Genomic DNA, 14,453 nt, shown 5'->3' on the forward strand with positions numbered 1-14,453 from the left:
GTACATGGAAGCACGCTCAGGGCCCTCAACGTGATGATTTTGTTGGGACGCACAAGCTCGCAAGGGCTCACGTGCTGGTGCCAGAGAGCGGACATGGCGGTGGCGCAAATTAGGGGTGAAGAATGGAGCCCCTTGTGTCTTCGTGACACAATGACAGCAAGCAAATGCCGAGGCAGAGATACTTTTCACACTGTGTTTTCACTGCAGTGAGATCATTGACTATTCGGCCAAACTTACTGAGTCTTCTGTTGGAACTGTGGGTAATCGATGGAGGGAAAATCCAACCGCAAGGGTTTGTGGAAGCTGTGCTCTGGAACAGTGAACGCCATCTTTGTATTTTGCTGATGCTAATTGATTGCTTGCGTCATCCCAAAATAATCTCCTGCAGGTGTTTTGTTGGAATGAGATGTGACTACTGCAGATGATTCGTCGCGTTTAATCAAATAACTCACATGAGCTTTTCTGCAGCAACTGTGAGATCATGCCTTTTCCAAACCAGTCTGATGGGGAAAAAAATCATAAAGAGATACTCTTAGTTGAGTGACTCAGGGGCCATATTATGGAAAATTCTTTCATTCATTTTCCAATCCACTTTATCCTCACAAGGGTCACAGGCGGGTGCTGGAACCTATCCTAGCTGTCTTCTGGCAGTAGGCGGGGGACACCCTGAACCTTTTTTTTTTTGTCGGGAAGGTCCTTTCCTGATCTCAATGTGCAAATCGAGGTCCATAAAGGCATGCTTGGATGAATTTGATGTGAAAGAACTAGACTGGAAAACAGCTTTGGGATGTATTACACTGGAGATTGTAAGACTGTGACCCCACAAATGCTTTTTCGAGATGAATGGACAAAAAAGTAGAATCCATTTCTTTGACTAAACTTGTCTCATAAAGCAAATCACACAAATGCAGTACTTTGGTCAAATGCCAGGTTGAATTTTGGTGTTTTCAAATCTCGCTCCCCATATGTGAGTGTTTGTTTCACCCGCATCCTGTCAATTTTGAGCTACAGGCCACTGCTCTGACCAATCAGCTCTGCTGATGCGCTAAAACATCATCTCGAGTGTTTTATTTCGTTTCCTTGTATTGTTCGGGGGTACAGTGTTTGGTGAGTAATACTGGATACAGTCCATGCTCCTTGTCAAGGCTATTTGATTTCGGTCGTCCTCCCCACACTCCTAAAGGTGTTCTTGATCTAGATCTAGAGGAAATCTTGAGTTTTATATTGTCCCTAGGGCATTAAATTGCAATTGACATCACTTGCTCAAGCAAAAACTACGTCATCATTTAACATCTTGTATTTGACATTGGTTTCATGTAACATTTGCACAAAGGATCCCAGAGATGAAGGAAAACATATTTAAGGTTATGTTAGTGCAGCGCAGCAGCAGTTCGCTTATTTTGACAACATTGACAACCGTTTGGTGTGTTAAAATGTCACGCGAAACATTGCTTGTACTTAGTGTAATTATCAGAATGGGACCAAATGTTTTCACCGTATAGGCTATTTTATGCCTGTGGCTCAAGCTGTCAAAAGTGTGCCAATTCTCCGCCGCTGATGGATGCATCTTGTTTTTGCCATCATGCATCTCGTGATCTTGACCTTGATGGCGCCCTTCCGGGACATTTCGATTTAAGTATGCCTGCAGACCAGCAGATTAACAGATCCCCACGCTCAATGCCTTCCTTTGTGCTCTTTTCATTGTCAATGGGTACACGTAAGTGCCAGTAAATAATAATGGAGGCAACACCGCTGGCAAAAGGCATGAGTCACGCTACATCCCGCCATACAAATTCCTACTGTTTGCAGAAAAGTTTGACAGCACTCCAAGCGACTTTTGATTGAAGACACGTGACTCATTGCGGCGCACGACTCCATGATTTCAATCAATGTCGCACAAAGCTAACCATCAATGACCAATATGATGCGCTCCTTTTCGGCACGTATTTGCAGCAAGAATGTGGACTGTTAGTGTTACTCAGCACTTTGCAGCATTCCATGCATAGTGATGATACACTATCTGCAGATGAAAAGATGTGGATGATGTCTCATGACACGAGTGTGAGACTGTAATGACAGCAGGTTGCACGCACAGCACTGGAATGAGGAAACGGTCCTCACTCAAAAGTTGGCACGCAATTGTTCCATCGGTTTCCTTTATTCCCGGATACCACATCTATGCTTGTATGTTGAATATTTCGTAAATTTATGACTAGGTCATAATGTCCCTCCCCCCACCCCCGCCACCCCCAATCTCTCTAGAATTGCCCCTTCGATATATATACACAATATCCTGTGGGTCTTGAAAAACCTTACAGGAATTATAATGACAACAGTGAGCCGTATCATACTTTGGCCACTCCGGACTTAAACAGTAGCAACAACTATAATACATATAATTTTGGGATTTTTAATGTGCAGTATAGTTCAATATGTAGTTGAAATATGACAAAAGCGAAAGTGAACTGTTCGTCACCACTTCCTCTCGCTCTCGCTCTCTCTGTCTCTCTCTCTCTCACTCGCTCGCTACCGCTCAAACATCACGTGTGACACATCTCCACTACTGACGTCACCACGCTCATCACCCAGCAACCCCTCCATCAGCGCCAACGTCACCGGGAGACCGAGTCGCTCCGTTGCACGGCAACCCGCGCCTTGCGCTGGTGCCCGGCCTTGCCTTGCACTCGGCTCGGATCTCTGACGCTGGTGTGACGTTAGTAAGGTAGGTATCAATTTGTCATGGTGGAGAGGGGGGTGGAGGAAGGGGAGGTGACCGAGTACGGAGAGGAGGACTTCCCTCCTCCCCGTGCGAGTACCGACAGAGCCACTCAGGCACATTCCGGCGGAAAGCACCGTCACACAGCGGTCGCACAGACCCGAACCGAGTCACCTTACACGGGCGAGGAGTCAAAGTTGCTCCCGCTCAGTATTTTTTTAAACGTCGCTGCGAAAGTGTGATGTTATTTTTTTCGCTTTCTTCTTTCGAGAAGAACCCGAGGAGGAGATTTATGTACACGCTGTAAGGTAAGGGCAATGCAGTACAGTATTTGTCACTGAGTTAGGAGTCCTCATTTTCCACTTGCCTTTTACTCACGATAGGTTTCATGTAAGTCGCGCTAAATAAAGTTCTCCAGGCTCACTCAGTTGCAGTCACTTGGAACAGAACATAATGAATTACATTACTGTATGTGCGGTTCTATCTTGGGCCAGAGATGCTGACTTTGCATCTCTGTAAGTGCATAATATTGGACAGTCTATTACATTTTAAATTTCATGAAAATTGTGCGTATTTAGTGCAGAGTTGTGCAGCTCATTGGCCACATAAGGCACACTCTTTTAAAAAGACCACAAATGCGCATATTTTTCATTCACGTAATATGGCCCAGTGAGCATGTTTTCGATCCAACTAAATTGAATTGAAATGAATACAACTTTATTGTCAAATGTGCTGTACGTATGTGCAACATACAGCACAGATGAAATTTCTTCCCTCTCAACATAAAACAAGAGGAACCGCTGCGGGTGTCCGCGCCGCCATCAAAAGACAAGTTAACAAAATGGATTCATAACAAAATCCTATCAGTGTCTGCTACTACTACTTATCCTTTCGTCATGGTAAAATGGCTGCTGCGAGGTGAAGAAAAAAAAATTATGATAGCTTTTCTCCAAGAATGTACATTGTTTAATTCAAATATGTATGTAGTGTGTATACATTGCATTACATACATTGTTTGCTTGTGTGTGTGTTCGTTGATCATCTCCACTGTGGAATCTATTAGCTTTTTATGTCTTTTCTGGGCACGATATTGGAAATCCATTTCATCCATTTGCTATACTGCTTGCCCCCATTTAACCTGTTAAGCCATTCAGGGAGTGAACAAAGCATGGTGTGAGAATGTTGACTGACATCCAAGTAATACTGAACTATCATATCTTAGCTCGCTAGCCTCATCCTGTCCCCCGCCTGCATTGCTGCACCATGGTGATCATGTCAGACAACATCCGGGTGCCCCAGCCCAGCCCAGGGCCCCAGGGACGGCCCCTGCAGGTGGGCTTCTACGAGATCATCCGCACGCTGGGCAAAGGCAATTTTGCTGTGGTGAAACTGGCAAAGCATAAAGTCACCAAAACCCAGGTTGGCAGAGTATTCTTCTTAGACATGCACTTGCGCATATTTTGTATTGTTTTGTTTGTCAAATAAATCCAAATTTAACTGTGAACCATTTGCTCAGGTGGCCATCAAGATTATTGACAAGACCCGACTGAACCCGTCCAATTTGGAGAAAATCTACAGGGAAGTGCAGATTATGAAGTTGCTCAACCACCCGCACATCATCAAACTCTATCAGGTGTGTTTGCCGCTGCGTCACGTGTGGGTGTAAGGTTACCGTTTCACAATATTTATTGTCCACTTGATGAAAAAAAGTCTTTGAAGTGCAGGAAGTGGCTTGATCTTCACCTGCCAAATGTGAACTAGTGGAACAATGTGTGGCTCATATGTTATTTTTTATTTTTTTTTATGCAGTCATCATGCTCATAGGAACGGGAGAGTCACATTGGCTGACGGCGCTGAGCGTTTAGTCCAATTAGCGTCCTCTGCAACTCAGTGCAATGTGTCTGTGCGTCACGTGAAGGCCTTCCCTCGCTAATTAAATTGAAGAATTAAAGGAGAGAGAATCCTCTCAGCTGGCTTTGTGTGACATGCGCGGGAGTAACGCAACGTACCAGCATGTAAACAAACGTTCTTTGTTTTCCTTTTTGCCTTTTGTCCCAGCAAGCTGGGGTTTCCCCCCACACCGAATTTGGAGGATTATTAATTAAAGCTCCAGTTATAAGCGTCTGAACAATACAGTACCTGGTTTGTTAATAATTTGATCGACTGTGATTAGTTGTTTTTGTTATTTTGTCGTGTTTTATTGGCCAAGGAATCATATTCGGATGTTTTTTTTGTGGGTCACATGACAATTTCACATGCTTTGCGGGGTCAGAATGGATGTCGAAATGCTCACGATCTCAGCAATGTGATTTCTACAGTCCATTCAATTAAAAAAAATGTAACGGCAGATTTAAAAAAAAAAAAGTGGATGTCCTTTCAGGGAGGGGAATTACCAAGTGTTCAAGCGAAATATTATCAAGTTGGGGTGACTTTTTTCTTCAGACTTCTTTTTTGTCTATTTCTTGCCGCTTGCGAACAGGCCCCAAAGGGTTAAATAAAATATCATAAAAGCTCTAATTGTAAAATAAAAATACAGACTGTATTACGGACTTTATTCTGTAAAAATCGTGTTGCACATTGGTTATTGTCATATTTGTACGGCGAAATAAACGGCTTTGGCCTATTTTGATGTTTTTAACAACATCGCAGCTACGTTAAAGGGATTTCATACTGCATCACAGTAAGCCTGGTCATTTTGTCATAATCCTGCTAACAGGCAGACGTTCTCCTTGTCGGAGGTAATTCAAAAAATTACATAAGCTGCGCAGCTGCAACTCTCATTGGTTTCACGCATCATTCGCTCGGTCTAAAGGGAAAATCGTGTTTCCTGGCTTTATTCAGAAATTGGAACGATGAGTCAGCATTCCTCATCGGGTCCAGTCAGGTCCCGATACATGCGCATCGTGTTATTTTTCCTGCAAAGTCGCGCTTCACTGTCGATTTCGTTCTCCTTTTCGAACTTGATTTCGCCTCTGACCTTGCACCACTTGCGTTGTGTCCGATCGCGTCGTACCCGAGGGGCCATGATGTTCTCTTGACGTCAGCTACACCTCTCCTCAAGCGCTGCCCTGTCTCGCTGATAAAAGAGTCATACAGAGAATCGGACTCCGGAATTGAATGTCATACGCAAAAATTTCTGACACTTGTGGGCAACTTTCACCCTCGGGTGATGCAGACCTTCCCCCGAGAGCTCTCTGGATAAATAATACCTTTCTATTAAAAGCTGGAAAATCATCTTTCCAGCTCGGGTTGTCAGCTGGCTGCGGAACACATTTCTGGGCCATGTGAGCGTCTCTCTGAAACCACATCCAGTGTTTCGTAGAAGTCAAACCACATGAAAGACAAAATGGCACCTTTCTTGAATTCGTTGGAAAGAATGCCGGAGATATTCATTGACTCTTTGGATTTTCCCATTTCATTCCACTCATTTTGGGTTTCTTACAATATTCCCGTCTCTCTCTCTTTGTCTCTCCTTGTAGGTCATGGAGACCAAAGACATGCTGTACATCGTGACAGAATACGCAAAGAACGGGGAGATGTTTGGTGAGTTCTTGAATCGTTTTTCTCTGATAATGTTTAGAGTGTGTACTTGTCACAGTAGCTCAATTTACCGTTCTCAAACTAGTCGGGATTGAATCAAGAGCACCATGGCCAAGTAGCGAAGTCACACATCCATCTATCAATTTTCCGCTTTTTCCTCACGAGGGTCGCAGGCATGCGGGAGCTTATCCCAGGCGGGGCATCGATCAAAGCTCAATAAATAAAGGATGGCCATTCCTAATTGAGTGACCGGGAATCACAATTGTACTCTTACTTAATCATCGGCGTACACATTCACATTATTTTTATTTTTTTCATTTGCAACAGTACTACATAGTTTTCAACATGGGCTAAAATCTCGTGTCTAAGTTTCTTCACTAATCATTCGAAAGACAGTTCAAAGTTCCATGTGAGCTGCGCCTGCACTATTATTGGGATCGGATTGTTTTGTTGAAATATATTATATAGCTACATGTTCATGCAACACCGTATTAAAACCAAATGATGGGATTCATTGGCCTTGTCAACAAATCATCATCCAATGAAGCATGACTCATCAAAGTTTTCAAAGAGCAAAATGTCAATGTTGGAGAACATTTTGTCTCAATTCTTTGCCTTTTTCACAATGATGAAGAGAAGGTAATGATGCACGGCGTACCCGAGCGACTCGCGGCCTTGATGTGGCACATTTACATGACATCCGGGAAGTTCGCAAACATGCAACTCTTTCCTCAACAAAATATCTTTGCCTTACTTCCAGATCACCTGACCTCAAATGGCCGCATGAGCGAAACGGAAGCGCGGAAGAAATTTTGGCAGATTCTTACAGCCGTCGACTACTGCCACCGGCGCCACATCGTCCACCGTGACCTCAAAACCGAGAACCTGCTCCTGGATGCCAACATGAACATCAAACTAGCCGGTACGTCCTCTGTGACTCCCCCGTTTCATTCACATATTTTCTTACGCCTTCCATGCTCAGCATCCCGTGAAGAGAACGTCTTAATTGCTAACGTCTCGGCATTCATTAAAGTGTGATAACACTATGTACGCTGACCTCAGTGACGTCGGCTTGCAAGAGAACATGTAGTTCTAGTCACAGTTGAGTGATGTAATGTGGTCCACACACACAAGCTCAACTCTAGTTCAGCGCCTTTGAAACAAAAGAGGGTATTGTTCTCTAAACTGTTCTCACAAAGTTTGAAGGATCCGACTGTCAAAGATGTCTTGATAAGTTTGAAGAGTTGAGCCTCAGGCAAAAAAAACAAGTCTCCTCCTGATTGATGAACTTGACTTTTGTGTCGTACGTACTTGCTCAAAGACTTGGAAGCGGAAGAAACAAACCCAGCAGATGAATACGTTTTAATTTCTACTTTAAATTCAAATATTCAATTTTTAAGATGGATGTAATATCACAGTTGCTTTTATTGGAATGCAGAGTGCCGCAATTACAATGAAATAATGCACGTTTTTTTATTGTGCGTTTGTAGACTTTGGATTTGGTAACTTTTACAACGCAGGGGAGCCCCTGTCGACATGGTGTGGCAGCCCGCCGTACGCGGCCCCTGAAGTCTTTGAGGGCAAAGAGTATGAAGGACCTCAACTGGACATTTGGGTAAGTTATTATTTTAAAAATAAATTGAATCCAAATCCATTTTGTTCGAATCTTGGTGAATGTCTATATTTTTTTTCCTCGCAGAGCCTCGGTGTGGTGCTCTATGTGCTGGTGTGTGGCTCCCTTCCCTTCGACGGTCCCAGCCTTCCTGCACTCAAGCAAAGAGTCACTGAGGGGCGCTTCAGAATCCCCTTCTTCATGTCCCAAGGTAGCTTTTAATCACCACCACCACAGTGAAATTAGTGCAAATCAGTTCTTTGTCCTTGGTGTTAAACAAAAAAACTCACATCATTCCCAAACAATTTCCTCCAGACTGCGAAAACCTCATCCGCAAGATGCTGGTAGTGGACCCGGCGAAACGGATCAGCGTGGCCCAGATCAAGCAGCACCGTTGGATGCTGGCGGACCCAACGGCAGCCCACCAAACCCTGAGCCACACACTGACAGATTACAACTCCAACCTCGGGGACTATAGTGAACCTGTGCTGGGGATCATGAACACCCTGGGAATCGACCGCCAAAGGACCATCGAAGTGAGCAATCAAAAACTATCTTTGCGGCGGCAGCACGAGATTTAGAACATTGCACAATATGCCACCAAATGTGTCTGCATTTAAAGACTGGACTCGTAATCAATTCAAGAAGAATAAATGAATGCATTTCCATCACCCTACACCAGGGGTGTCAAACTAATTTTTGTCACGGGCCAGATTTTAGCTAGCTTCCCTTGGAGGGCCGTTAGGACTGTAACCATATGAAGTCAATAAGTTTATTCATGCTTACAGTATCACTCTTATTTATTACAAACGAGAATTCGAAATTTTGGTAGAAATTTTAGCAAGCATCATTAAAGTTGCTATCTTTGATTTGCTTTTGCGGGCCACATAAAATGATGTGGCGGGCCAGATCTGGCCCCCGGCCCTTGAGTTTGACCTCCTGTGCTGTACACAATGGACAGTTTCGATTCAGAGTTTATCAAGGTGTTGCGGTTGACGCTAACTTTACCATTTCGTCTTCAGTCTTTGCAGAGCAGCAGCTACAATCACTTCTCGGCCATCTACTACCTGCTTCTGGAGAGGGTCAAAGAGCATCGCAACCAGCAGCTGAGCCGTCAGTGCGGAAGCTGGAACCAACGGCAGAGGAGCATCTCTGACACCACAGGAGCAGAGGTGAGCTCTCTCCTCCTGCTCTGCGAAGAAACAAATGACTCTCATCCAAGTCACCGATGACGATTCTCCCCATTTGCAGCAAATCATCATGAAGGCAAACAACTTCAGAACGGCGGTCTTCCCCATTCCAAGCAAAAATGTTCCACCCATCTACTCGGAGATGGAGTGCGACCAAGGTGGATTGTTCCAGGTAAATGTCGTAAAAAGAAGGCACCAAACATGATCGCCATCCAACTTGAATGCCTTTCTAAACCGTGCTTCCCCTTCTCCAGCGCGTGGTCTTCCCGGTGGAGGCCAGCTTCAACAGGCTGCTGTGGAACCGCTCCATTTCGCCCAACAGCCTGCTGGAGACGAGCATCAGCGAGGAGGTGCGGCCCCACGACCTGGAGGAGGAGGAGGCGGCGCAAAGCGTGGGTCCGCTGCGGCCCCCCACCACCACCTCACGTCGGCACACCCTGGCCGAGGTGTCCGCACGGTTTCACCAGTGCAACCCTCCGTGTAAGTAGTCCACTACATTATGCCTCTTCTGCCTACTCACTCTAGGGACCCCCCCAACCCCCACACACACACAAAAAAATAAAATATATACTGTATATATGTAGCAATTATTACTTTTAGTACATACTGTATATATTGCAATTATTATTTTTAATATATACCTATTGCAATTATTATTATTATTAAATATAAATGAATAATACCTAATACCATTGGAATTAAATGAAATACATCAAAATTGAAGTATGAATAAATATATAATCGAATACTATTCGGTATATTTAACAAATAAACAAAATGAAATACATTTAATTATTTTAAATATAAAATATGATGAAATGAACTTTTATCATATAAAAATACAATTTCTTGAAATAAAGAATAATTGTGGGGAAAAAAATCATCCTAAAAAGTGAATAGAAAAAAGATGTTTTAATCAAGAACAAAAACAAGAAAATGTCTAAAAATAAAATCATAAAATCATAATAAAATACGCTTTTTCTCCAAAAAGAAAATGTATGTCAAAGTTAAAAATGTACACGTTAATCTGTTGTTGTCTAATCTTCTACAAGAAATGGTAAATATTTAGTGGCACATTTTTAACAGTCAAATAAGGCTCTGAAGCAAACTGCCGGGCCAAAAAAGGCAATGATGTCATGGCATTGCCGAAAGATCCGAACCAACCACAATATCTCACGTCATTCCCCTATGCAGCCCTTAGGGGACATATTTCTGGGGGATTGATATTTTTAACCAGCCCTTCAACTCCGGAGTTTTCCTTCTTTGGCATTTTGACTCACCAACTGCATTCATATGCAATGATTGATACGGACAGTCGAGGATTTAATGGACATTGACCTCAAAAGTCAGGAAATGACAGCGCACGATGTAAATAGAAATCGCGCAGTCGAAGAATACATGCAGAATGAAGTCACTCTTTCAATAGGAATTAGCCAACCAGTTCTCCGGCATGTATTTCTTTGCCATTTTTGACTCCTAAGCAATTTTGTCATTCATTCGAACAAATTCTCCCTTTTTCCTTGCAGGTATAGTTGTCAGTCCCTCTGACGGCGCCTCTTCTGACAGCTGCCTCAAGTCGTCCTCCAGTCCCACCACCACTCTGCAGGCTCCCACGGGTGGCGACGTGTCAACACCCCCAACCTGCGGTGCTAAAGAGGGGGGCCTCCTGCCCGCTGGCGCCCCCCTGGCCCTCTCCTCCCACCTCCTGCCCCAGATCCAGGGGAGCCTTCCTGCGGCCAGTTTCCAGGAGGGTCGCAGAGCCTCTGACACATCCCTCACCCAAGGTACCGTAACAGAACATTCAAACGGGGTCATTTACCCTCCACCCCCACCTCTTCTCTGAACCTGATTTTCGCTGCTCTCTCATGCCTGAACCTTGTCGGATCACAAGATGGTATTGTGTAACACATTCCCTTGCCTCACTGCAGGCCTCAAAGCTTTCCGGCAGCAGCTGAGGAAAAACACTCGCACCAAAGGGCTCCTGGGATTGAACAAGATCAAGGGTCTGACGAGGCCGGTGGCGTCGCCCCCGTCCTCCAACCGGGGCAGCCGTGGCTCTCTGGGCCCCGCCCTCTCCGAGCACCGCAGCATGCTGGAGGAGGTGCTGCACCAGCAACGGTGAGACGTGGAAAAAAAAAAGTTCTATTTGTCAGATTTCGAATTACATTCGCCAGACCAAATCGCAATCCGTAAAAACAATCCCAATATAGAGAGATGACTTTAAACAGTTAAACCTCATCAACATTTTCAATGTATTTGAACAAAGTATTCTGTAAAAAGCGAAAACAACAAAAAAAAAGGCAGTTAACTAATGGAAATAATCTCTCGTCATCAACCTTTCTGAACTGTACAGGCAATGTTTTAAGTAACATTTTAACATTCTTAGCTGTCCTACCAAGTATTAAAAAATATTTTTAAAAAACTGACCATTCGAAAAAAAAATGAAAATGGGTGGTTACTTATCTCCGGCAATTTAGAGGCAGATTCATCCAGGATATTTTTTGTTTCTTCTCCCTAAAGTACATCGCTAATTTCTTCTTTCTAATTTGACTCTTGTATTTTATTTTTTATATTCATGATTTTTCTTGGGGGGGCATGTTATTTGTGAATAGAGAGAGAGAAACATTAATCTCATGAGTGCAGATTATTGAGGGGCATTTTATTTATTATTATTATTATTATTTTATAAGTGTTTTGATTTTTCATGATAGTTTTTATTTCATTTTGACATTGTATTTTAAATGTAGATCATTTCAATCAGTTTTAAGTATAGATTTGTTCTTGTAGATTTTTTTTTTCGTGGACGGAGGCTTAGTTTTAATTTAGCCTTAATTGAGTTAAGGACATTTTTGCTATAAATATAGTTAGCCTTAGCTAATTTTATACATGTAAAATGTAGTTTCAATTAATGTTTTTTCAAATGCACACTTGTTTTTTCCAAATTAAATTGTTGGCTTTTGTTAACTATGATAACCTTGTTCCCACAGTGTCATCAGAACTCATTCAAACTGCGTTTTTTTTCCTTGATTTTTTTATTCTTTGTTTCGATTAGGATGCTCCAAATCCAGCACCAGCCACACCAAGCTCAGGTCCAGAATGCTCTGCCAGGACCCAGCCAGAATGCTCTGCTGTTTCTGTCCCAGCAGCAGCCGCCCTCTACTCCGCCTACTTCAGTATTCGCCCCTTCTACTTTGTTCGAGGCGCCCTGCCTCCTTCACAACAAGCCTCAGCACCCCATGCCGCCCCCTCAGCCGCTGGGCCTGCCTCACGGTCTCTGGCAGCACGGCCTGGAGACCGTCTCCACCTCTTTATCTCCCGTGGCCTCCGCCGCTTACCTCCTGGAGGCCCGTCTGCACATCAGCTCGCACGCCCAACACCACCACCACCACCACTACCCGGCAATGCAGCAACAGCCAGACGCCACGCACTTCGCCGGCAAACCCGCCGCCTGGGCCATGGTCTCGCCATCCGGAGCCGAGCCCGACATGCAGGAGCTGGTTCTGACCGGTCAGACGCCGCTGAGCAGCTGCGTGATGGTCAAGTAGAAAGAGTCGATGCAAAAAAAAAAAACAAAAAAAATGACGCAAGCTTCCTGCGTGCGCTTTTGTTATGATATAAGCTAAATGAGCAATAACCAAACTGTGCACAAGGTGATACGAGAAGCAATAACAGGCCGTTTTCAAAGAAAACGAAAACAGGAAGACAACGATCAGACACATGACTGGAGCGAGGACCAAAACATTTCACTTCCTTATGATGCGCTTCCCACTAGTCACCTTTTTTTTTTACCCTCTCCAGACACACTCTTCAATCAACGTACAACAATTATTATGTTGGATGAAAGAGATTTTTCTTTTTTGATATATTGAAGCTGTGCTAATGCTTTTTTTTTTGTTGTTTTTTGTTTTATCCTCATCAGCCTACAGTGAAGGAAAATTGTCTTTTTTGAGTGAGACAAGCACAACTATGTACCTTGCATCCAGTTTTTTTTTTTTGTCCCTTCAGCCTCAACAATAGCACTATGTGGACTAAAGTCTACCATCTAATGGGACACCCCTTCAGTTCTTCTCTGAATCTTAAAAAAAAATTCTGGGAGCATTTTGGGGGAGGCCCCTTTTCTGTTCACCCGATGCACAAAGCAAGGTTCGTTGGTATGGAAAACCCCAATCTAAGTCACACACCAGCTCCTATTTTTTGTTTGTTTGTTTCATTTAGCACATAGGAAAAGTTAGCAATACTAATACGCCATTGAGGCGATGTGGAAGAAGACCAACATAGGAGACTATTCTGCTCAATACTCCACTTGAGATGGAAGCAGGAGTTTAGAACATTCAGAAAGATTCTGACATCTCATCAAGGAAATTTCAGGCCATCCCCAAATGGCGGGAACAGTGCAATAGCTTCATGGGCACATTTACAGGTACTAGCTATGTAACCGAGTTACAACAAAAGTTGTTTGTTTTTTTTAGCTACCAAAGAGCCTGGCTAGAATCAGTGCTAGACACACTACTGAGTTGTCCACATGTAGCATGTTGCTCAGCCAAAATGAAGTAAGCTGGGGTCGCCACCAAATCCTAATGCTGCTTGTTGTAATAGCTTCTCCAGGTACGTTCACAGTCTAGCAATCTACTGTATACTGTACCCGGCAACAATGTTTAGAAGCAAGTGAATCATACTGTGTTAAAAAAAAAAAAAAAATGAATACGTTTTTATTTCTACTTCCATGTTGGAAAAAAAACATTGTAGTGTTAATGCCGCGGGTTGTTTTGCACTCACTACCAACACGTGTGCCTTTTTACATGAACAAACGTGCAATGTTTGAGCTCTTTGACCTTGCTGTGTAAGCAAAAGCAGCATTGCACATATTTCCTATTGCTGAAATCGGTCGAAGTTGCATTTGTTGTGCAAAAAAGGAACGGTCTCGAGCGAGCGAAACACTATGACTCTCGATGCAACATGACCCTTTTTTGATAACAATTTTGGAGAATAAGAAGTATTTCATGTCGATTTTTTTCCTGATTTGTTACTTGACTGACCGTGTGTGTGTTTGAGTGTATGAGAATGAGGAAAGATGTCTTTATTTATGTGCTATTTATTTAAATAAAGTTCACTTCCTAAATGACCTCTGGTTGGAATTGATTTCTCATCAACACAGTCATATGATGCATCGGCTGTGTGGTGCATTTGATTACATTTGTAGCCCCAAGACTTTTTCATTCGACTTTGAATAGAGGGAGAGCCAGGGGCAAACAATGTCTTATTTCCGTGATCCATTTTTTTTTAATAGTTAGATCAATATCAGTATGAAGTTGTGTGTTCCCACCTTTTCATCAAGTGGTGTGGCTGACAGATGTTTGTATTTATTAGCTCCGTGCATCTAGCATGAGAGCACGCA

At 43.4% G+C, this 14,453-nt stretch overlaps 1 protein-coding gene across 2 annotated transcripts; it reads left to right on the forward strand.

Moving 5' to 3' along the window:
• The first annotated feature begins 2,617 nt into the window (after positions 1 to 2,617).
• On the forward strand, positions 2,618 to 14,180 carry sik1 (salt-inducible kinase 1). 2 transcript variants are annotated; one of them, XM_086123902.1, is made up of 14 exons: positions 2,618 to 2,722; positions 3,939 to 4,135; positions 4,233 to 4,349; positions 6,196 to 6,259; positions 7,017 to 7,178; positions 7,747 to 7,871; positions 7,956 to 8,079; positions 8,184 to 8,404; positions 8,891 to 9,040; positions 9,120 to 9,230; positions 9,313 to 9,538; positions 10,585 to 10,842; positions 10,987 to 11,176; positions 12,111 to 14,180. In XM_086123902.1, the coding sequence occupies exons 2-14, from the start codon at positions 3,980 to 3,982 to the stop codon at positions 12,601 to 12,603; spliced, it is 2,397 nt and encodes a 798-aa protein (XP_085980028.1). In that variant the 5' UTR covers positions 2,618 to 2,722; positions 3,939 to 3,979; the 3' UTR covers positions 12,604 to 14,180. The 2 variants fall into 2 exon arrangements, with proteins under 2 accessions (XP_085980028.1, XP_085980027.1); XM_086123901.1 differs by lacking the exon at positions 2,618 to 2,722 and adding an exon at positions 2,782 to 3,024.
• Positions 14,181 to 14,453: the final 273 nt, after the last annotated feature.

This window comes from Hippocampus guttulatus, chromosome 11 (assembly GCF_054856545.1).
Source record: "Hippocampus guttulatus isolate MCC_2025c chromosome 11, RoL_Hgut_1.0, whole genome shotgun sequence".
Lineage (NCBI taxonomy): Eukaryota > Metazoa > Chordata > Actinopteri > Syngnathiformes > Syngnathidae > Hippocampus > Hippocampus guttulatus.

Bases quoted from the DNA above. Each gene is read 5' to 3' on its own strand.
- sik1 (XM_086123902.1), top strand. From the start codon at position 3,980: ATGGTGATCATGTCAGACAACATCCGGGTGCCCCAGCCCAGCCCAGGG. The intron at 4,136-4,232 runs GTTGGCAGAGTA...CCATTTGCTCAG, and splicing joins ATAAAGTCACCAAAACCCAG to GTGGCCATCAAGATTATTGA. The intron at 9,041-9,119 runs GTGAGCTCTCTC...CCCCATTTGCAG, and splicing joins CTGACACCACAGGAGCAGAG to CAAATCATCATGAAGGCAAA.